The sequence below is a fragment of the Chelonia mydas genome, chromosome 2 (genome assembly GCF_015237465.2).
Source record: "Chelonia mydas isolate rCheMyd1 chromosome 2, rCheMyd1.pri.v2, whole genome shotgun sequence".
In the NCBI taxonomy this organism is placed as follows: domain Eukaryota; kingdom Metazoa; phylum Chordata; order Testudines; family Cheloniidae; genus Chelonia; species Chelonia mydas.
In genome coordinates, this window is record NC_057850.1 from 74,479,534 (window position 1) to 74,501,797 (window position 22,264).

The 22,264-nt window shown below is 41.8% G+C and overlaps 1 protein-coding gene across 8 annotated transcripts in view; it reads right to left on the reverse strand.

The window, feature by feature from the left end:
* The window catches only part of LOC102938685 (E3 ubiquitin-protein ligase RNF138), a 63,755-nt gene that overhangs the window by 4,450 nt on the left and 37,041 nt on the right, over positions 1-22,264 (reverse strand). For all 8 annotated transcript variants that reach the window (XM_037892694.2, XM_037892695.2, XM_043539678.1 and 5 more), the window contains 8 exons: positions 20,157-20,274; positions 14,149-14,327; positions 11,184-11,402; positions 9,056-9,208; positions 6,574-6,789; positions 2,612-3,073; positions 942-1,121; positions 150-300 (listed from right to left, as the gene is read on the reverse strand). In XM_037892694.2, coding sequence (XP_037748622.1) covers positions 150-300; positions 942-1,121; positions 2,612-3,073; positions 6,574-6,789; positions 9,056-9,208; positions 11,184-11,402; positions 14,149-14,327; positions 20,157-20,274 — 1,678 coding nt within the window. The remainder of the gene's footprint in view (positions 1-149; positions 301-941; positions 1,122-2,611; positions 3,074-6,573; positions 6,790-9,055; positions 9,209-11,183; positions 11,403-14,148; positions 14,328-20,156; positions 20,275-22,264) is intronic.

A 22,264-nucleotide genomic window follows, 5' to 3' on the forward strand; every position in this document is an offset into this window, starting at 1 on the left:
TTTGTGATGTTAGACATTTGCTGTATTAAAACCAGCCAGTCTTCTCTGAGGGTAACAAGTTTAATTTATTTTCTTAAATGATTAAACTCTACTCCACGGTTTTTTTTCTGATCACAAAATTAATCTTGGGATTGAAGTAAGTTAGTTACCTGCACACTGGTTTTTCATCGACTACAATGGAGATACCACCGTTTGCACAGAAATTTAGAGTTGCTGTCACAGGTACTGCTGTGGGAATGGTGGTTGCTGTGGAGATGGCATTTGTAAAGTTTGGTTCAGTTGATATCAGATGTGAGATATCTAAAGGGGAAAAGAAGAGCATGTGGTTTTCATGCCGTACTAATTTTTAGTTGACCAGCTATAAGACTTTTCCATTACCCTGTTTTTTGAAGCGCTCTGATTTTCTGCAAATGGACACAACATTTCCCTACATTAAAATGAGAATACATAACACCCACAAGTTTGCACTACTGATGAATTCTAAAAGTAAATAGCAATAATATACTGGCTGTGACACATCCTAAGCAATTTTCAGCTGTTATAAATAAATAACTGGTATTTTCACCTTTCAGCAGCATGAAATTCCTCTGCCATGTTTTGCAGTTTATATTCAGAAACAGTCAAGAGACCAGAAGTGGTCTAGCGAAGAAATTTTGTATAGGAACAGCATCACATAGTGTATAATTAGATTTCTAACCCACTAATGAACTAGGTTGAGATGATTATACAGTGACTATATCTATCCATACTTTCAGTCAAGCACATGATTAACTTTAAACATGAGTAGGCCCACTGACTCCCAGGACTACTCATGCATAAAATTAATCATGTGAATATATGTTTATAGGAGTGGAGCCTTATGTAGTACTAAAAACATCATACTGCATGCTTACTGCATTATAAAGAGTTACTTTATATAGCTACCATCAATGCTTACATACCTTCCATTGTTAAAAGAATGTAAACACCATCTTCTTTGATGAAGTTGAGGCTTCTAAGCCTTTCATGAGTTAGAAATGCACTAGTTCCACGTCCTGGCCCTCTCATGAATTGAGTCCCATTAGCGAAATTAGCAGGCGATCCTACTTTGTCTGGCCTGTCCCAAAAATAAGATGAGGAATCTGCAAGGGTGGAAAAAAATGCGTGTATGTGTGTGTCCTGAATATTTAAACAGGAAGTTACTCAAAACTCAGATAAGGAGTTATATTGGTTGTACGATTATATAAATTACTGTCTCTCTCCCCTCCACACTTCCCGGTCCTGAGAATCAACTCAAGTGTGATGTGTCTCGCTGGAGACTATTATCAAGAAAGTCTTCTGGTGGCTTGTTAAATAGATTTTTATCTTGGGATGGAACATGAGGCCTATTCTGTGTGTCATCCAAAAAATATTTTTTGGAAGAAAGTTGGAAGAAAAATTGGTAACACGGGATTAGTTTTTAAAATGCACTAGTGTGGTGGTTCTCAAAGTGAAGCATTTGCTGGTAGTCTGTGGAGAACTAGCTGGTCATAAGTTGCCGGCTCCTCCTCCAGATATGCCAGCTTGACACTGCAAAGCAGAGATCAAACACCTGTGAAAGTAGCTGGTAACACAGACAATGAGCCAGCTTTGCTGTCTGTACTAGGGGCTTCCACTACCTAGAAGGAGAAGAATCAAGAGCTGCCCTCAGGGACTGGAGATGTCAGCAGGATACGAATGACCAAGTGTAAAAAGAAGGAAAGTGAGTGGCAGGTGCATGGGTGCAGAGAACCAAGGGGGCTGAGCACTATGCCCAGGTGTGTAGGGTAAAACAGAACTAAGTGGCAAGGACCAGAATGTATAGGGCAAGAAGATGACTATCAACAGGAAATCTTGTGTAGTGTTGTTTTAATTTATTAAAAGGGGATCCCATCCTGTCATTCTAGAGTATTTATCTCACATACTTTCCACGTTAGGGAGTTTAATGTGTGTGTGCATCACAGAATATTTGTACTTAAAAAAAAAATATTGTGACTTTTAGACAATTTTTAATGCTTTTCAGACCCTAGCGTTACTAAAGTCTGGGAATCCACACAGCTAGTTGTGTTTCCATGCAAAGCAAGAACTTAAAGATTGTGATACTGGTAGTTGTCTTTTGTAGCAAAATTCTTACTACACTAATATATAGAAAGTGTCTCAGGCCTATAGCCAATGTACATTAAAATAAAATCCTATAATTTACCTCCCCATAGAAATTCTTACTCTCTTCTGTTTTCAGTCTTTACCTTTTCATTGAATTTTCTCCTTTTAAAATGACTGTGAGCTATTGCCATTTCTTCTCTTCTCTTCCCTCTCACCCCCTCCAGCTGCAGGTTATTGAATTTGAATTATTGTTCTTTGTCCACTTGAAGACTAGGTTTGACACCAATGCTCCCTTCATCATGGGCTCGGGTTAATGATGGCACTCTTGTCTTGTATTAAATCATGCGTAATAGCTGGTCACCGCTCTCTATATAAAGGATGCCACCCAAGGCCCCTGCTCAACCCTATTATCCTGCTCTGGGATATACAATTCCCCAATGTCACTGCTTCCTGCCATTGCACCAAATTCCCTACTAATGTAATGTAGTGTAGTCATCAGTTTTTAACTAACCTGTTAATACAGATAGATCTGTTGTTACACTTCTTTGATTTGACATGCGTTGACGAATATCAGGATTTTGATCCAACAGCATCATAGTAGCTTGTTGCCATTCACAAGGCCACTGCAGATGATCATCATTTACTCCAGAGATTAAGTGCAAATATATTGCTAAGTTAAATGGGTTGCTACTGGTACCATTCACATACAAGCCAACCTGAAAAGCATATCCTTTACTAGAGTAAAAAGGAGGACTGTATATTTTATTTTGTGCAGGACTTGTATTGAGGAGATGTGTGAAATTTCTTATATGCCAGACATGATGGGGACACTGTGTTTCTGAAAGGTTAATGTCATCAATAGAAAGGCCACCATTTGATGAACCAGTTCCTTTTATGCCTTCAAATACAATCCTGAATTTACTTGTGACGTTCAAAGGAACATGGTAAAGCTGCCAATAATCCAGAGGTGAACCTGAAAAAGAATTGTGGGGTTTTCAAAGATGGCAAACAGAGCAGTCAAATACTGTACAGTATTCAGGACCTGTTACAACATTACACAAAAATTTATTAATTCCACTAGAGTTGAGGTTGTGTCAATATCTCTCTTATAAACACTGCTTTTCACGGAATTTAAATATACATGCAGGAGCACGTTCTTTTTCCTTCTAATTTTCTAACCTATGTTTAGTTGTTTAACATGCATAATATTTACTGAATTTAATAGTGGAAAAAAGTTATTGTTCTTACAGATTTCTTGTTCTTGATTATGTATTTTCAAAAGAATTTGGCAGTGAGTTAATCCAAATGTTGTGATAACTGGATGTGCACAAAAAACGGACTAGTATCTCAGTAACAACCCCCTCCTAAACAAAACAGTCCACCGCTCACCTCTACCAGCACCAAAACACAGCCCATGCACATAAATAGTTACATATCAAAAGAACAGAAAAGGATGGACTGATTTTAAATCAGAGCTATTTAAATTACCGATTTTAATCACGATATAAATCAGCAAGCAAGAAACTTTGATTTATATTCATTTTATTTGTGTTTTGCCATTGTACCATTTAGTTATTTTCCTGAAGAAAGACTGATTCTCATTGGTTGGTAACCATTAAAACATGCTGATTAGCAACTAAATATAACTTTTGCATTAAATTTCGTGCTTCTTTTTGCTAACCAGGAGAATACGCTCTATCTGTACATATTTATTTAAGCAGTTATATAGCTTAATATATACGTATTCAGATTCTTAATTTTTACATTTTTATATTAGAAAATGGTGAATGATGTATTTCTTGTTTACTAGATTAATTTTTACTTGTGATTTGTGTCAAGCTCTATTTGTATGGAAATTCAAATCAATTAAAATGTACAAGAGAAGTATTTTAATTGTTTTATTAAATAAAACTACCTTAAACATTCTAGATACATAAGGAAAAAAAATGTATCAAACATTTTCTATTGAAAACTACCTGATTTATGAAGCAAAGGAAATATTATCTGTATTTAGTGAATTGAATAAATTATTTCCTATCACCATGTTCTCCAGGATTTTGGAACTAGCAGATCTCATCCTCTCACACCTATTTTCTTGGCTGCCAACTGGTTTCTTAATTTTGAATTAATCATTGAACTGAACTAGTTGAATAAACTGAAATGCAGAAAATATTCTCTGCAGCTGCAGAAGAGACTACTGCTATCAAAATCTGGCTTAGCATGTCAACAAACTCTGGTTCCAGGTGCTTAGCCAGTGACTTCCACCATTTCAGTGGTTTGACTTCCTTTAAAACTTGGCAGCAAATGTGTACTGCTTAAAGTTTTTTTTTTAATTTAGTTTAAATGATTAATAGATAATAAATGTAGGTTAATATAGGTTTTCAATATCAAATTTAAATAGCTGTATTTTAAAAAACCTCTGTACTTAATTTAAATTAAAAAAAAATCTGATGTAAATATTTTTTAAAAAGTCATTGACTTATCCACCCTGTCCTGCAACCAAATATCCATGAGACAGATTTCAAGAAGTAGGCTGAAGTATAGAGAGAGTAAACTTGCTCTCAGGATAGGTTTAGTGAGAATTAGGGGTTCCCTTTAGATTAACCTGAGGTCTACACCGGCCCTGAGAATCCCTGCTACCTGTCTGTATGAGAGGAATCTGATAGTGTACAGGGATGCCAAAAACACCAGAGCAACCGGCAGGTGAAGTTCATGGGGCAATCAAGCACGCAGGAAAAAAAGGCTTAGAGGACTTGATATTTGCTACAGGGAAGACCTTGCAAGCAAACAGGTCTAATTAGATGTAGGCTATGTCTACACTATGGAGACTATACCCACATAGCCATGTCAGCATAGCTATGCTGGCATAACCCTGTAGCCGCAGCCTACATCAACAGGTTTTCTCCATTAGTGTGGGAATACTGCCTCCCCAAATGATTGATAGCTACTATTCTTTCCTCAGCATAGCTGCATCTACACTGAGGGGATTTGGGGGCGTGGTTAGATCAGCATAGCTATGTCCTTGGAGGTTTGGTGTTTTTCACACCCTTGGGCATCATAGCTATATTGACTAACTTTTACGTGTAGAACAAGCCTTCATCATAAAGGAGAACAAGTCTATTTATTAGTAGTAGTATTTATTATTCTTCAGTCTAAAAGAGTGAGCATATGAATAACTGGGTACTGTATGTATAATTATTATGCATTTGCTTTTTCTAATGAGATCTGCTCTGACTTACTAAAAATGACAAAAGATCTTGTGCCTGATCCAAAACCCGATGAATCAATGAAAAAACTTCTGTAGATTTCAATGCATTTTAATTAGTCCTTATCTGGGAAATACACTATTGTAGACTGGTCCTGTAAACCTGGAGATTGGTGAGGGTTTTTTTTTTTTAATCAGTTTTAAAAAGTGTATTATATTTTCAAAAAAGAGGGAGAAAAGAAACAGGAAAGAAACTAGCATATAGAGTAAATTTTTCAAAAGGGCCCAAGTGACTAAACCCTGTTGATTTCCAGTAGGAGTTAGGTGTCTAATAAGGGTATGTCTTCACTACCTGCCGGATCGGTGGGCAGTGATCAATCCAGCGGGGATCGATTTATCGCATCTAGCCTAGACTAGACGCGATAAATCGACCCCCGAGCGCTCTCCTGTCGACTCCTGTATTCCAGCGCCGTGAGAGGTGCAGGCAGAGTCGATGGGGGAGCGGCAGCAGTTGACTCATCGTGGTGGAAACACCACGATAAGTTGATCTAAGTACATCGACTTCAGCTATGTTATTCACGTAGCTGAAGTTGCATAACTTAGATCGCTCCCCCCCACCCCCCGTGTAGACCAGGACTAAGTCACTTAAACCTATTTACAGTTGAAAGCTCACAGAATATATCATGCTACATGTCAACTACAAATTATGATATGTTATTCACATACTTGTGTGAAGTGAGTCCAAATACTGTTAAATAAATGTCTGGAAATATTTTTTTCCAATTTGACAAGATACCTCAGACCAGGGCATTGGGCTAATCTTTTAGATTCACTCCAACTTTTCCGCTTTTGTAATATTAATATCTTAACTATTAATTTGCTCTGCAACTTTTTATGTTGCCAAAGACACATCTACCTACAATTTTAGATCAGCTACCATGAATGCTTGTGGATATTTCACTACGTTAGGTGAGAGAACCATACTGATGATAAGTGCAAGTCAGTTGTAGTAACTGACTAAGTTACTGGAAAATGACTGGCTGAGGTTGCATCTCAGAATATCTCCTCAGCTAATAGAATCACTGCAGTAGCAAGAGAGAAGAAAGCAAACAACGAAACTACAGAGGACAGCAGTTAGAAGATGAACAATGATAAAGGAAAAATGCCACTTCACTATACTATGCTTTTCCCTCCCAGTTGTCTGTTAAGCATATTGAATATATATCCAACCAGAAGGCACACATTTAAAAAGCAAATTTATTTCATACCTTGTATCCTTTCAACGAGTCTTAAAGCACTATTGGAGCTGGCTAAAGCATACTCCCTGACTAAGATGTTCAGCTTATCACTTTCATGACCACTGTTGTAATAATAGAATTGTAAGCACTGAAATCCTCTTTTGGGATATAGAATTCGGCTCTCCAGAGTAGCTGTGTTTCCCACGCTGCCAGCACTGGTGTTAAAATGCATGAAGTACCCAGTATCTGTGAAAAGGGCATGGGAAATACAAAAGAAAAAGAAAACATACTTTTCCGGTTACATTTTTATTAATATTATTTAACATCACACTCTGATAATGCCTAGGGGACTCAGCCAGCTTGAGGCCCCATTGTGTTAGGCCCTGTATAAATGTAGTAAATGATGATCCCTACCCCAAAGGCCTTAAAGTCTCTGGGGATAGAGTATTGGAGTAAAGAGAATTTTTCTCTTTTGCTAGGTTTCAGAGTAGCAGCCATCTTAGTCTGTATTCGCAAAAAGAAAAGGAGTACTTGTGGCACCTTAGAGACTAACCAATTTATTTGAGCATAAGCTTTCAATGAAGTGAGCTGTAGCTCACGAAAGCTTATGCTCAAATAAATTGGTTAGTCTCTAAGGTGCTACAAGTACTCCTTTTCTCTTTTGCTAGCTATTTTCCCCATTTGCCTGTCTCTTATTATCCATGTTCCAAAGCATAGGCTCTTCTGGTCTAGCCACTTAGGGACATAGGACTCAGGAACGGATTTACCATGAAACCATTCGGTGGCATGGGGACCCCAATGACAGGGGGGCCCCCAAAATGCAGGACAAATCTCATCTGACAACTTGCCCCCGAGTCCTGGCCGGCGGCGCAGCAAGGCTCAGGGAGGCAGGCTGCCTGCATGCTGTGGCCCATGGCCCCACACTGCTCCTGGAAGCAGACAGCTGCTGGCATGTCTCTGTGCACCCTTGGCAAGGGGGTAGGTGGCTCCGTACACTGCCCTCGCCCTGGGTGGCCCACGGAAACCCACTGCCCCCCTCCCACAAGGGGCATGCAGAGACGTTCCAGCAGCAGGGCTAAGGCAGCTCCCTGCCTGCTCTGCCTCCCTCCCTTCGTGCCACACCGCTCCCGGAAGCGGCCTGCATGTCCCTGTGGTGCCCTGAGCGCTGATTCTGCAGCTCTCATTGTCTGGGAACTGCACCTGCAGAGACCCCCCTCCCCACCACCCTTCACCTAGGAGGTGCTGCCGGAGGGGTGTGTGTGTGTGCCAGTCGCTTTGGGAGCCACACTGCCCGAGGTAAGCCCCACCCCCTACATCCTAACCCTCTGCCCCAGCCCAGAGCCTGCACTCTGCACCCAAACTTCCTTCCAGAGCCCGACCCCTCACCCCTCCTGCACCCAAAGCCCCTGCCCCAGCCCAGAGCCCTCACCACCTCCCACACCCCAACCCCCTGCCCCAGCCCAGAGCCTGCACCCAAACTTCCTCCCAGAGCCCGCCCCCACAACCTCAACCCCCTGCCCCAGCCCAAACCCCGCACCCAGCACCCAAACTTCCTCCCAGAGCCCGCCCCCCCAACCTCAACCCCCTGCCCCAGCCCAAACCCCGCACCCAGCACCCAAATTCCCTCCCAAAGCCCAACCCCGAACCTCCTCCTTCATCCCAACCCCCTGCCCCAATCAAGATAGCTCGCTTTATTTTCATTTACTTCCCATTGCTTATAGTATAGGAGGAGGATGAAGAAAAAAAGAATGAAAAACAGGGGGGAGATAAGAGAGAATGTTCTTTTTCTTTGCTGGGTCCTGAGGGGGGTCCCCGAAAATGAAGCTGTGCACAGGGCCCCACTAACTCTAAATCCACCACTGATAGGACTGCAAGGGACCTCCTGATCTCTGAGTCTAGTCCCCTGCTATCTCAGGCAACCCCATCATAGAATCCCATTAATAAACTATCAAGCTCTATCTTAAAACTAGTCAAGTTGTTTGTCCCAATGTCTCCTTTCCAGATGGCCCATTATTTGCTTGCACATACTGCCTGGAGTTTTGGCTGACGCTGTTGAACCAAAACTCATGATGTTTGTTTTGGCAGGCTCAAAACAATCAGTTTGTATTCCCAATGAACTGTTTTCCCAGCCCAAATAATATATATTCTCAAATCCCAACCCTTTCCAAAATTACTACTGAGCAGTTAATCACAAACAAGAATTTATGGTTATAGCAGAAATATTTTTCATATCTCTGAATTACCATGGTTTGTAAATCTTTTTTTAAGCCAGTTAATACATCTGGGGTAGTTCTCTTGTTTTATTATTATACCAAAGGCCAGAAAGCAGAGGAAAGAGACTAGAACTTTCAACCTACAGCAAATATCTACAGCAAAAATGGCATGTGTCCCTGATAATTTTATGCTGCTTGGTTAAAAATTTATCCTCAGGTGCCCTCTGAAGAAGATCAAAGTCACAATTCTGCCATAGCAGAAAACATTTTCAAAAGAGATAAGAATTCCTTTACATTACCTTTGCAGTCTCCCATATTGGTATGATCAGTATGTGGGCCAGCAGGAACCTGAGACACATGCTGCCAGTCACTGTTATCTTCTGAACTTTGAATCATGCCGCACACATTTTCAAGTTCAAAACTGCATGTGTCCATAAAGCTTAGTGAGGAGGCTGCAAGATACAAAAGGAAGAAAGTGGTACGTCTGAATTCTAGTCTTCCAAAGCTGGTGTCAGAGAGAATACTAAGACATTAGGCTCCTATGGAATCCTATGCATCCACCAATCCCATCAAAGTCAACATGAGTTGCGTGTTTAGCACTTCACATGATTGGGCCTTTAATTACCTGTGACAGACTGGAGTGGGATTGACAAATGCAAAGTTTGGGTTCTTTTTCAGCAATCGTGAACATCAAGTGACACCATCGCACCTGAGAGATCCATTAATCATCTGCATCTCTAAGTGTTGTACTGATATTGTGCAATAGACAGTTGTTCATAAAAATGATAGCCCAGATCCTCCAGTCCTTACTCAATCAAAATGATGATAGACTCTCCTTCCCCTTCAGATCTCCATCTCCTCCAGTTATCCCAGGCATGGCCACCGGTTTTACCAATATTTCCCTGACGACTTGGTTAGACTACTAATTTTGGAATATCAGTTGAATGTAACACTGAAGACCAGTAAAGAGGACATGATTTAGCTGGAATTTTTTAAACACAAAAACCTGTTTGCATTTGAAACCTATGGTTGCATCAGCCCGTGGAAATTTTGAACATTTTGTCTGTCTCATATAAAAATAAACTAAAACCATACTGAGTGAATGCACAACACGTAGTTTAATAATAAATATTAAGCAGACTGTAAGGGAAAGTACAGGCCAGATTTAGGTCTCTGTCTAAGCTAGGAGAGAGACTGGTTGAAATCCTGACCCCGATGAAATCAATAGCAGAACACACATTGACTTCAATAGGCCTATGATTTCTCCCGTTGAGTGGATGTGACTGGAGGTAAGGATAAGAGATATAGAATGGGACATGTGTAGTGAGGAAATAATAAAATGTGCGGAAAAGACAAAGAAAGTGGTTGTATACAATTTACAAAAGGGGGAACAGTCAGAGTTGCAAGAGATAAGGGGAGGACCCAGCTATGACCCCAATTCAACAAAGCATGTAAGGACACCCTTAATTTTAAGCACATATGTACATCCCACTGAGCTCAAGTGCTTCATGTGCCTAAAGTTATGCATGTGTATACATGTGTTGCTGAACTGGGGCCTAAGCAAACAAAGAGATTTTTACTAGGATCTTGTAGAATTTTAATGTTCATACTTATTGTAAAATGTTTTTTGAAACCATAATTGTTTTTATAAACATAATGTCTATTGATGCATGATTTGCTTGTTGTGGTGGTGAGGTTACCAAAAAAGTTATGATCTGCATGCCAGTGTATACCTATCTGAACTGGTTTAGCCAATCACAATTACAGATTTTTAATCCCCTTTGATAATGGAACCATATACTATAATTCTCCCTCCCTTGTTTTCACTCATCTTCTTGAATTACATGGCCTATGTGCAGAGGTACTGGTCTCACACTATCACCATACTGTATATAGACTGGATTTAGAAGGGATTTTAAAAAAAACAAACACATTTTCTTCAGAGAAACACCCCACAGTGTAATTTGATGACACACACCCTATATCTCCCAAATTGTGAGAGGTAAGGGTGCAGCCAGTGCAGATATAATAGAGACAGCAGAGATGTCAATTTTTCTACAGTGTCTACGGCAACTGCTGGGGAATCAAAAACTTTGTACAGCAAAGCATGTCTTAAAACAAGCACCCAAGGGATGAATACAAATCAGCTGCCTAGTAAAGGTGTTCTTTAACTAACGGTCAAATAAAATTGCAGAAGGAGCTTTGCATTGCCTCTACACAGCAGGACTCCTGGAGGAGTGGTCTGTTATTTCTAGCTGTCTTAATTGCACTGATGTTTCTGGTGCTCTTAACATATCCATTTTTCTAAACCGTTGGCTTCTCTTTTACTTGTGCTAGGTGAGTCCTATATGGGTAAATTTTTCTTGATTTCTTCCATATAATGAACAGGAAGTGCAACAATGATTCAAGAGAACTTGAAAAACTTACTGCAGTTGTATAGGCGATTTAGCTTCTGGAGATCATAATCACTGAAATCCATTCGTTGCCCAATCACATCCATGAATTCTGGTATGTTAGTTACTATGGTTGGTTCAGTTCCATTCATGAACGACGTTTTACTATAGTGCATCACAGAAGTGTAATCGTAAGGAACGTTCAGGGCACTTGATGTTTTATCATCGTATGTATTGAAATTGTGTTCTTTACCTAATGAAGAAAAAGAAGGGAGAGGTAATTGATCAATCAGGCTATAAAAGTTACCTAAAATACATATGTGTACAGTCCGCTTTTACATTAAAAAACCTGTGTAATTTAAGAGTTCTAGGACTGAGTCATAGATTTTTAAGGGCAAAAGGGAGCACTATGATTATTTAGTCTGCCCTGCTGCATAAGACTGCCCATAGAATTTTACCGCACGATTCCTGCATCAAACCCATAACTTCTCGTTAAACTATAGCATATCTTTTGGACCTCCAGTCTTGATTTCAAGACTTCAGGTTACGAAGACTCCACTACATTCCTAGGTAAGTTGTTTATTTACTATCATTTAAAAAAAAACAAAACTTATTTCTGGCCTGAAATGTTTGTAGCTTCAGCTTCTGACCATTGAAACTTTTGACTTTGGATGGTTTACTATAAAACTTTTTGATGTAACTCCCAGTTCGTATGTTGCACCAATAGCATACACCAGGTTGTCTGTTCTGTTTTCAGTTTGCCTTGTGTGAACATATGGTGGTAATTTGCTGTGAACTGAGGAAATAGCATTCTTGGGGTAGAGAGAGGCCATGGTGCTTTGCTTCACAGCAGGGCAGGAATTAGGTACATTGTTGCAGGCATGACTGGGGCTGGCTCTTCACCTGGCTGGCATCAAGGTCCTAGATCCCCACAAGATCCTGGCTCCCAGGGGACAGCTCCTCTCTAGCATAGGCGCCAACTCCGTGAGTGCTCCAGGGCTGCAGGGCCCCTGGGAAAAAAAATAGTGGGTGCTCAGCACCCACCGGCAGCCCTGCCAATCAGCTCCTCCCCCCCCAGGTACTAGACACTAGAGAGCAGAAGTGCCAACTTTCTGAGTTTCCCGGGGGGTGCTCGACACCCGCTCTGCCCCAGGCCTATTCCAATTGTCAACATCCTTTTGGAAGTGTGGACACCAGAACTGGACACAGTATTCATGTAACTGTCTCAGTACTGCTCTACGCAATGGTAATAATGCCACCCTGTTTCTGCTTGATGTACCCTTATGTTTCGTGCCTGGTTATTTCACTTAGCAGTACATAATCTAATAAACCAGGGGTGGCCGAACTGTGGCCCCGGAGCCACATGCGGCTCTTCAGAAGTTAATATGCGGCTCCTTGTATGGGCACCGACTCCGGGGCTGGAGCTACAGGCGCCAACTTTCCAATGTGCCGGGGGGTGCTCACTGCTCAACCCCTGGCCCTGCCCCCACTCCATCCCTTCCCATGCCCTCCCCTGAGCCTGCAGTGCCCTCGCTCCTCCCCCTTCCCCCCACCCCTGAGCCTCCTCCATGCCATGAAACAGCTGATCGGGAGGGGGAGGGGCTGATCGGTGTGGCTGCTGGTGGGTGGGAGGTGCTGGGAACGGGGGGTTGGGGGGAGCTGACGGGGGGCTGCTGATGTATTACTGTGGCTCATTGGCAATGTACATTGGTAAATTCTGGCTCCTTCTCAGGCTCAGGTTGGCCACCCCTGTAATAAACCATTTAGAGCAACCCTCAGTTAACCCTCAGAACATGTCCCTATACATATTTTCTAGACTTTTTTTTTAAAAAATCATCTGTTTGAAGCGAAGTTTTTAAATTTTAAAAATGTTTTTAAATTATTTTATTAGTCTAAAAAAAGAGCATCCATGTTCTAGCTTTGTAGAAACATATGCAGTGTTGTTGTGACTGTGTTGGAGCCAGGATATTAGAGAGATAAGGTGAATGAGATATTATCTTGTATTGGACTAACTTCTGTCTCTCTCACCAACAGAGGATGGTCCAATAAAAGATACTACCTCACCTACTTTGTCTCTGGAAATATATTAGCATTTAAAAAATGTTAACAGCAGTGTTACCTGCTGATAAAGCATCAGCAAAAAAGAATTAAATACCAATCCAAAAACCAGATGCAGTTTAAATTAAGTCATTCTCTGCAATATATTCTTGCACCTGCAGCTCCTGGCTGATCATCCGTAAATAAAATGTATTTGATCTAATAATTATGTCTTTCGGTGTTGGATTTTGTAGGTGTTCTTGAGTTAGGAAGGAATGGAGTTCATATTCAATACCATAACCTTCATGTTGCCTGACAAACACAGAAGATCACAATGAGCCGAAGAAATAGAGATCAATAAGATTCCTGAGACGGCCTCAGTTGTGGACCAAGCTTCTACCCCCCTTGCCTATAATAGTCCAAGATTGTTGAACTCACATGCTGCATGGCTCATATTTTTACCCAGGTGACTGTTTAAGGGGGTTGGAAACTTTAATGGGAAAAGAGTCCCATAGGTTGGGTGGTATCAGTGGGTTGTAGTTTGCTGGGATTTTCCGTGGTTTGCTCCTGGTTTTGATTTGGTTGCACTGGGTTTTTGTTTGTTTTTTAAATAATGTCAAAAGCATCTAGAGAAGTGGGTGGCACCACTGTAAATTACAATAAATGAATCCAATTATTTTACTGTGCTCCAAAGTGCTCTCTTACTCTGGGTATTACACCTGGCAGACTGAGGCCCCAATCCTGCATTAAGGCCTCCGGGAAATGCCTTGATACAGATGATAATAAATATTGAGGTCTATGTCCCTTAACATTTACCTCTTTGGTGTGAGTATTGGTTAAAATAAGTAAATTGAGGTGAAGGAATCAAATTTTTAAAATCCTACTGTAGCTGAATGAGATGTTACACAGATTAGTCTTCTCCATTGCCTTAAGTGAAAAGAAAGCAAATGAAAATGGTTTACCAGACTGAATTCTGTCCCACATTATGGAGACATAATCATCCCGGTCGGATCGTGATTGCTCATGCCAGAATCCGAGTGCATGAAGGAACTCATGTTGAATAGTTGCAATCCTGTCGCAGTTGGCTCCAATTGAGAGTTGTTGCTTCCCTTCTTGGCGGTTCCCTACATAGGACCAGCAACTAATAATAAAATAAAATGCAGGACAGATCTGAGAAATACATAACTGATGTCCCCCAATAATATTTGTAATCAGTCTGCTCTGACAGATACAGTTTAAATGTAAGAGGTACAAAGGTTTATGAAATGATGTGTTTGCTACACAGAGAACGCATTTCTTTTTTTCTATAATTTATTCTGGTTTAATATATTGGGAGGAAAATGTCACAATGCTAATGACAGAAAGGGTTGATGGGATTTTCATTGATACTGCAAAAACCCCAGAAATGAGGAGCTACATAAAAATGAGTTGCTTGTGGAAGATGCTGGCATTGACAGCCCTGAAGAATGAAGCCATCTGTATGGCCTTAAAAATAGGGAGACAAGTTGAGTGAGGTAATATCTTTTATTAGATCAACTTCCCTTGGTGAGAGAGACAGACTTTTTGGTTCTGAAGGAACCCAAATATGAAATTGTAGAACTAATTGTGGTATGTAACCTAGCACTTAAATCAGCTTCTATACCAGATGACTAGAGGATAGATAGATGACTAGAGAATAATGCGACACCAATTTTTTAAAAAAGGCTTCGGAGGCACTCCTGCAATTACAGGCCGGGAAGTCTATCTTCAGTACCAGGCAAATTGGTTGAAACTATAGAAAAGAACAGAATTGTGTTCAACACATTGTGTTCCACACAGCTTTTGTAAAGGGGAATCATGCCTCGCCAATTTATTAGAATTATTTGAAGGAGTCAACAAACATGTGGACAAGGGTGATCCAGTGAATATAGTGTACTTGGATGGTCAGAAAGCCTTTGACAAAGTCCCTCACTGAAGGCTCTTTTGCAAACTAAACAGTCCTGGGATAAGAGGGTAGGTCCTCTCATGGATCAGTAATGGATTAAAACATAGGAAACAAAAGGTCAGAATAAATGGTCAAATGGAGTTAGCATGCTACCTACCTCTCTCAGAATGGAGAGAGGTAGGTAGCATGTTTGCCAGGGATCTGTATTGGAACCAGTGCTGTTCAATGTATTCATAAATGATCTGGAAAAAAGGTGGAAACAGCAACATGGCAAAGTTTGCAGATGATACCAAATTACTGAAGATAGTCCAAAGCTGACAGTGAAGAGTTACAAAGGAATCTCACAAAACTGGGTAACTGAGCAACAAAAGGCCAGATGAAATTCAATGTTGATAAATGCAACGTAATGCAAACTGGAAAACATAATCCCAACTACACATGCGAAATGATGGGGTCTACATTAGCTGTTACTGCTCAAGACAGAGATCTTGGAGTCATTGTGGATAGTTCTCTGAAAACATCCGCTTAATGTGCATCCTCAGTCAAAAAAAGCAAACTATGTTGGGAACCACTAGGAAAGGGACAGCTAATAAGACTGAAAATATCACAGTGCCACAATATAAATTCATGGTATGCCCACACCTTGAACACTACATGATGTTCTGGTCCCCCCATCTCAAAAATGTTGTTAGAAATGGAAAAGGTACAGAGAAGACCAACAAAAATGATTTGGGGTATGGAACAGCTTCCATAGGAGGAGAGATTAAAAAAACTGGGACTGTTCATCTTAGAAAAGAGAAGACGAAGGGGGGATATGATAGAGGTCTATAAAATCATGGATGGGGTGGAAAAGTGAATAAGGAAGTTTTATTTACCCCTTCACATTACTCAAGAACCAGGGGTCACCCAATAAAATTAATAGTCAGCAGGTTTAAAACAAACGAATGGAAGTACTTCTTCATACAGCACACAATCTACCTGTGGAACTTGTCACCAGAGGATGTTGTGAAGGCCAAAACTATAATTGGGTTAAAAAAATAATTAGATACATTCCTGGAGGATAAGTCCATCTTGACTAATTGACCCCTATGCTCTGGGTGTCCTTAAGCCTCTGATTGCCAGATACTGTGACTGGATGACAGAGGATCGATCACTTGATAACTGGCCTGTTCTTTTCATTCCCTCTGGGGCACCTAGCATTGGCCACTGTTGAAAGGCAGGATGCTGGGCTAGAGGGACCATTGGTCTGAGCCAGTATGGCCAGCCTTATGAGCTTACACAGAGCTGTTCTTCAGATCAGCAGCAGTCCAGCTTCCTGACAATGTGTCCCAACCTTTACCTAAAGAAAGCACATTTGTGGGTAAGCAGGTAGTTCCTCACTCATCGAGTTCTTGATCTCTGTTGTGATGTTGCTAAGAAGAGTGTGAATCATCATTTGTGATGTGGAGACATTGCCAGCGAAGAGGTTGTAAAGTCATATAATTTAGCTGCATTTTTTAAAGTTTATGACTACCAATAACTTTTACTGATAAGCTAGTCAAGATAAGGGTAATCAAACGAATTGTCGAAGCATATAAGAAAGGAATTTCTCCTTAAGCACAGCATTGCATAACTTAGCGATGAAGGCTAGATACATTACCAGACTAGATGGGCCAATGCTTTTGTCTGCTAGGGCAAGTTCTAATAGAGGTACAAAAAGGAATATAATGGCAATTGGATGTCTAACATAGTGAATGCCAGTGAAAATGGGGTAGGATCTGAGTCTAAAATAGGGAAAGAACAAGTAAAAAATGACTTAGACAAGTTAGATGTCTTCAAATCACCAGGGCCTGATGCAATACATCCTAGAATACTCAAGGATCTGACTGAGGAGATATCTGAGCCATTAGCAATTATCTTTGAAAAGTCATGGAAGATGGGAGACATTCCAGAAGACTGGAAAAGGGCAAATATAGTGCCCATCTATAAAAAGGGAAATAAGGACAACCCGGGGAATTGCAGACCAGTCAGCTTAACTTCTGTACCCAGAAAGATAATGGAGCAAATAATTAAGCAATCAATTTGCAAACACCTAGAAGATAATAAGGTGATAAATAACAGTCAGTATGGATTTGTCAAGAACCAATCATGTCAAACCAACCTGATAGCTTTCTTTGACAGCGTAACAAGCCTTGTGGATGGGGGGAAGCAGTAGATGTGGTATATCTTGACTTCAGTAAGGCTTTTGATACTGTCTCACATGACCTTTTCATAAACAAACTAGGGAAATACAACCTAGATGAAGCTACTATAAGGTGGGTGCATAACTGGTTGGAAAATCATTGCCAGAGAATACTTATCAGTGGTTCACAGTCATGCTGGAAGGGCATAACGAGTGGGGTCCCGTAGGGATCGGCTCTGGGTCCGGTTCTGTTCAATATCTTTATCAACGATTTAGATAATGGCACAGACAGTACACTTATAAAGTTTGCGGACGATACCAAGCTGGGAGGGGTGGCAGGTGCTTTGGAGGGTAGGATTAAAATTCAAAATGATCTGGACAAACTGGAGAAATGGTCTGAAGTAAATAGGATGAAATTCAATAAGGATAAAAGTACTCCACTTAGGAAGGAACAATCAGTTGCACACAAACAAAATGGGAAATAACTGTCTAGGAAGCAAGTACTGAGGAAAGGGATCAGGGGGTCATAGTGGATCACAAGCTAAATATGAGTCAACAGTGTAATGCTGTTGCAAAAAAAGCAAACAACATTCTTGGATGTATTAGCAGGAGTATTGTAAGCAAGACACAAGAAGTAATTCTTCTGCTCTACTCTGCACTGATTAGGCCTCAACTGGAGTATTGTGTCCAGTTCTGGGTGCCACATTTTAGGAAGGATCTGGACAAACTGGAGAAAGTCCAGAGAAGAGCAACAAAAATGATTAAAGGTCTAGAAAACATGACCTATGAGGGAAGATTGAAAATATTGGGTTTGTTTAGTTTGGAGAAGAGAAGACTGAGAGGGGACATGATAACAGTTTTCAAGTACATAAAAGGTTGTTACAAGAGAGGAGGGAGAAAAATTGTTCTTGCCTCTGAGGATCGGAGAAGAAGCAATGGGCTTAAATTGCAGCAAGGGCGGTTTAGGTTGGACATTAGGAACAATGTCCTAACTGTCAGAGTAGTTAAGCACTGGAATAAATTGCCTAGGGAGGTTGTGCAATCTCCATCATTGGGGATTTTTAAGAGCAGGTTGGACAAATACCTGTCAGGGATGATCTAGATAATACTTAGCCCTGCCATGAGTGCAGGGGAATGGATTAGATGACCTCTCGAGGTCCCTTCCAGTTCTAGGATTCTATGATAATGATGAGGTTTATTAAACACCATTGGCTAAATCTTGCAATTCTTACTGTTGAAGTCAGTGGGAGTTCAGAAGTCCAGGATTTAGCCCTATATGGTCTTTTTTTGATCTGGCTGCTAAAACACCTGGATTTATGAGCATGGAAAATTCATAGGTCTAGGGCCATAGATTCATAGATTAGGTTCAGCATTGCAATCGCTAACGTTTAGGCGTTCTGCCAGCCAATGGAGTCCACAACCCTGAGTTAGGTGCCCAGGCTCCCAGTCCCTATAGAATGCATGAGGAAAGTCAGGTGACAAAAATAGGATCCACCAAAGCCCAGCATGATACTGAGTGGGGAGCTGCCTAACCTAACAAGTAGAAAATGCAGAGGAGAAGAGCGGTTGGCCTAAGCCGCACTCCTCAAAACAAGGTGGACACCTAAAATAATACCTGTTCCACTTTGCATCAATAGTCATTACAACAGGGCCTGGAACTTGGACCTCACACATCCCAGGTGGGATGCGCTGTTCCAAGAATCATTATCATTGTGTCTCTGGCCCAATGCCTTAAGTATTTCACACAAAGTGGAAGAGATTCAACAGGAGAGACTGAGAGACAGGCATCCCTGAATACTTTATAGTGCAGTGGTTAGGGCAGCCACCTGTCGGGTGGGAGACCTGACTTCAAATTCCTGCTCCACATAGGTGGCGGTGGGACAGAGGTGGGATTTGAACCGGAATCTCCCCTCTCCTGGGTGCATGTGCTAATCATTGGGCTAAAAGTTACAAGGAGGTGGCATTACCACCACTAATAGTGTTTCATGTGAAGCCTGATCTATGAGGCATGCTCTCAATATGCCTACTGGAATGGGCCCCACAAGCAAGATAGATGGGGCAGTGCCTAGTTTGAAGATCTTGCTGGGGCATGGATGTGAGCTGGGCGTCAGGACTGAAGTGGCTGTGTGCATGTCCAGTGGCTGAAATTTAGGTAACTACAAGGTTAGGTGGCAGCTGAGCAGGGGTTTTGAGGATCTATATTTTGGAGTTAAGTGCCTAAATCCCTTTGTGGCTTTAGCCCATAGCATTCAGATCACACTTGCACCTTGGTGGTTCACTATTAGTACACAGGTCTATAAAGTAAAATATTTATCGTGGAAGAACAAATAGCCTGGGGCTGACTTTGTACCATTTTCCAGGCACAGGTGGGAGTCAAAACAAGCCTGCTATGTCACTACCCATATGTAATTCCCTTTATTATGGTCGGACAAATTTGCAGTCCTGCAGTCTAGGCTATGGCATTCCCATTGTGGGGAAATTTTTTTTTTATAAGACGAATTTAGTAGGAGAACATTAGAATAGAACTTCATATGCCCACAGGCCAAACAAGAAAAAATGATTTGATCCAATAGCTTGATTTACCATGAAAGGTCCCATGTCTGTTAAGGATTCAGTTCTGTGCTCAGTTGCATCGGTACAACTTCCATTGGGTCCTAGAGTGTTTGTTTGCAAACAAGTATAATAAGGGGAAAACTTAACCTTTATCGAGTTCATACTAGGTTTTGGGCTATTACAGTTTCCAGTGTGTAAAATCTGAGAAATGAATAGGTTGAGATAAGGAATTATATTCCGTTCCCAGTTTTTGGAGAACATCCTAATTAGTGCACATAAAAACTGGCCATATATCCAAATGGAATGAGAATTTGTCACATTTTATCTCTTACCCACTGCCCTTGAACACTGATATATAATTTTTTTCTCCTTCCCAAGGTTTGAAGTCAATACAGGTTTTTAGGCGATACCGTTCAAATGCTTTGAGGATAAGTCCTTTAGCATTCATTTCTGTAAGAGAAACAAATAGCATTGTTATCAATATAGGGCCAAATCCTAAGGTCCTTGCTGAGCTTTTTATAGACCTCACTCTGACAAACTACTATTAAAATCTTGGAGTTTTGACAGATTAAGGATTGAGCAAAAATTCAGTAAAGGCCTAAGAATCTAGACTGCTGGAAAACTGTATTCTACCTTTGTTTTATCTAAACATAATACAATATGTTTCATGGGCAATTTCAAAACAATTAAGGTGCATTGGGAGGGGGAGGGAGCAAGGCAAGGGAGTCAGCCTCTGAAACAATCAATGTGAATTGAGGGAGGGGGGACAGAGCAAGGCAAGCACATTTAACTGTTTCATGTACCAGCCGTGCTGCAAGTGGATATATCAGGCTGCAATTCTTTCTGGCTGTGTGCAGGTTGCTGTACCTTTGCTGGAAAGGGGACAGGCAGAGGCTACAGCGCAAGGCAGTCCCAAGGGAGCCCATGGACTGGAAGGGGACCCAAGACAGACAGTATTGCAGCAGGGCAAGGGGGCTCACAAGTATGGGGGCTGCTACTGCCCAGGGTGGTGTGTTTAATAACCCAAAGCATAACCCAGGGCAGTCTCATGGACTGAGGGAGGCAAATGACCAAAGGAAAGCATCCACGCATTCAGGGGGGCAGGCTGTGTGGATCAATGGGGTAGTCAGCGAAGCTGTGCAGCAAATGGTCAGTGACGTAGTTTCTGAGGTTTTCTCCACAGCATTACAGCGCTTCAGAGGACACAAGGTCACCTAGAACCAGAATGTTCTCTTCCACCGAACACAAGGGATGGCGGTAATGCTGATCTCGGGGGTGAGTGTAATCTGAACCACACAGAGGTTGGGGGAATGGGTGGCAGAGGTGGTATCCAGCCTTCCAGCCTGGCAAGGGGTGGCACTTGCAGGGGCCACAGCCAGGTGCAGGGACCTTGCTCAACCAGTCATTCAGTGAGTTCACCTAAGGGGAATAGGAGTCAGCCTATTGGGGTATTAAATACTCTGGGCCCAGGAGTGGGAGGTCCAGAAGCCTGGGCAGACCCACCTAGGGGTGGCACCTTCAGTGTGGACACTGATGATATTACACAGCTGCTGCAAGCTAATCTGAATTTACTACAGCAGCTTCAGGCAGTTAGATGTGAGGGGTCTGCACAGGGTGACAGGGTAGGCCCAGCATGGGCTCAAGTTTGGGTAGCAGATCAGGGAAGGGCACATGGGAACTCATCAGCCATCAGGGCATGTAACCGCATGGGACAGAGTAGACACTCCCGGGGGGTGTATGGGGGAGCAGGGCTCTGCGGAGCTCCCTCCATGCAGTCCTGAATACAATTATGCTGGGGTGGCTTACCCAATGGGAGTTCACCTACTCAGTACAACTAAATATAACATCCTGAGAGGCGAGTTTGTGGATATAATATCCCTATGGCACAGGGAGGTGTTCACAGACAGTAAACATGGGCAAAGCAAGCAAAAGAGAGAACTGCCCAAGAGGCCAAGGGTGCCTAAAACATGGAAAAATTGGAAGGCTACCTTCCTTATTTACATTATCCCTATTGCACAGGGAGGTGTTAACAAACAGTAAACATGGGCAAGACAAGCAAAAGAGCGAAGTGCCCAAGAGGCCAAAGGTGCCTAGAACATGGGAAAATTGGAAGGCTGCCTTCCTCATCTAGGCGGGTGTTACAGTACAGGCCTACCCAGACAGCAGCCCTGCCTTTGTTAAGTATACGGCTATAATTAGGCGGGCACACAATATGTTTGGGGGCATGTCATGAGCAGTTTCAATTGAGGGCAGCAAGACAAACTGGGATAAGGTGGCATCACACACTGTGGTTGCAGTGAATGACACCAAGGGCGCCAGGGGTTTGTTCATATCGCAACAAGCTCAGAAGGGGCCGCAGGCACATAATAGTATTTGCTGGGCTTTTAATAATGGTGGTTGTTTTTGTAACCCCTGTAGATACAGGCATGTTTGCAAGACG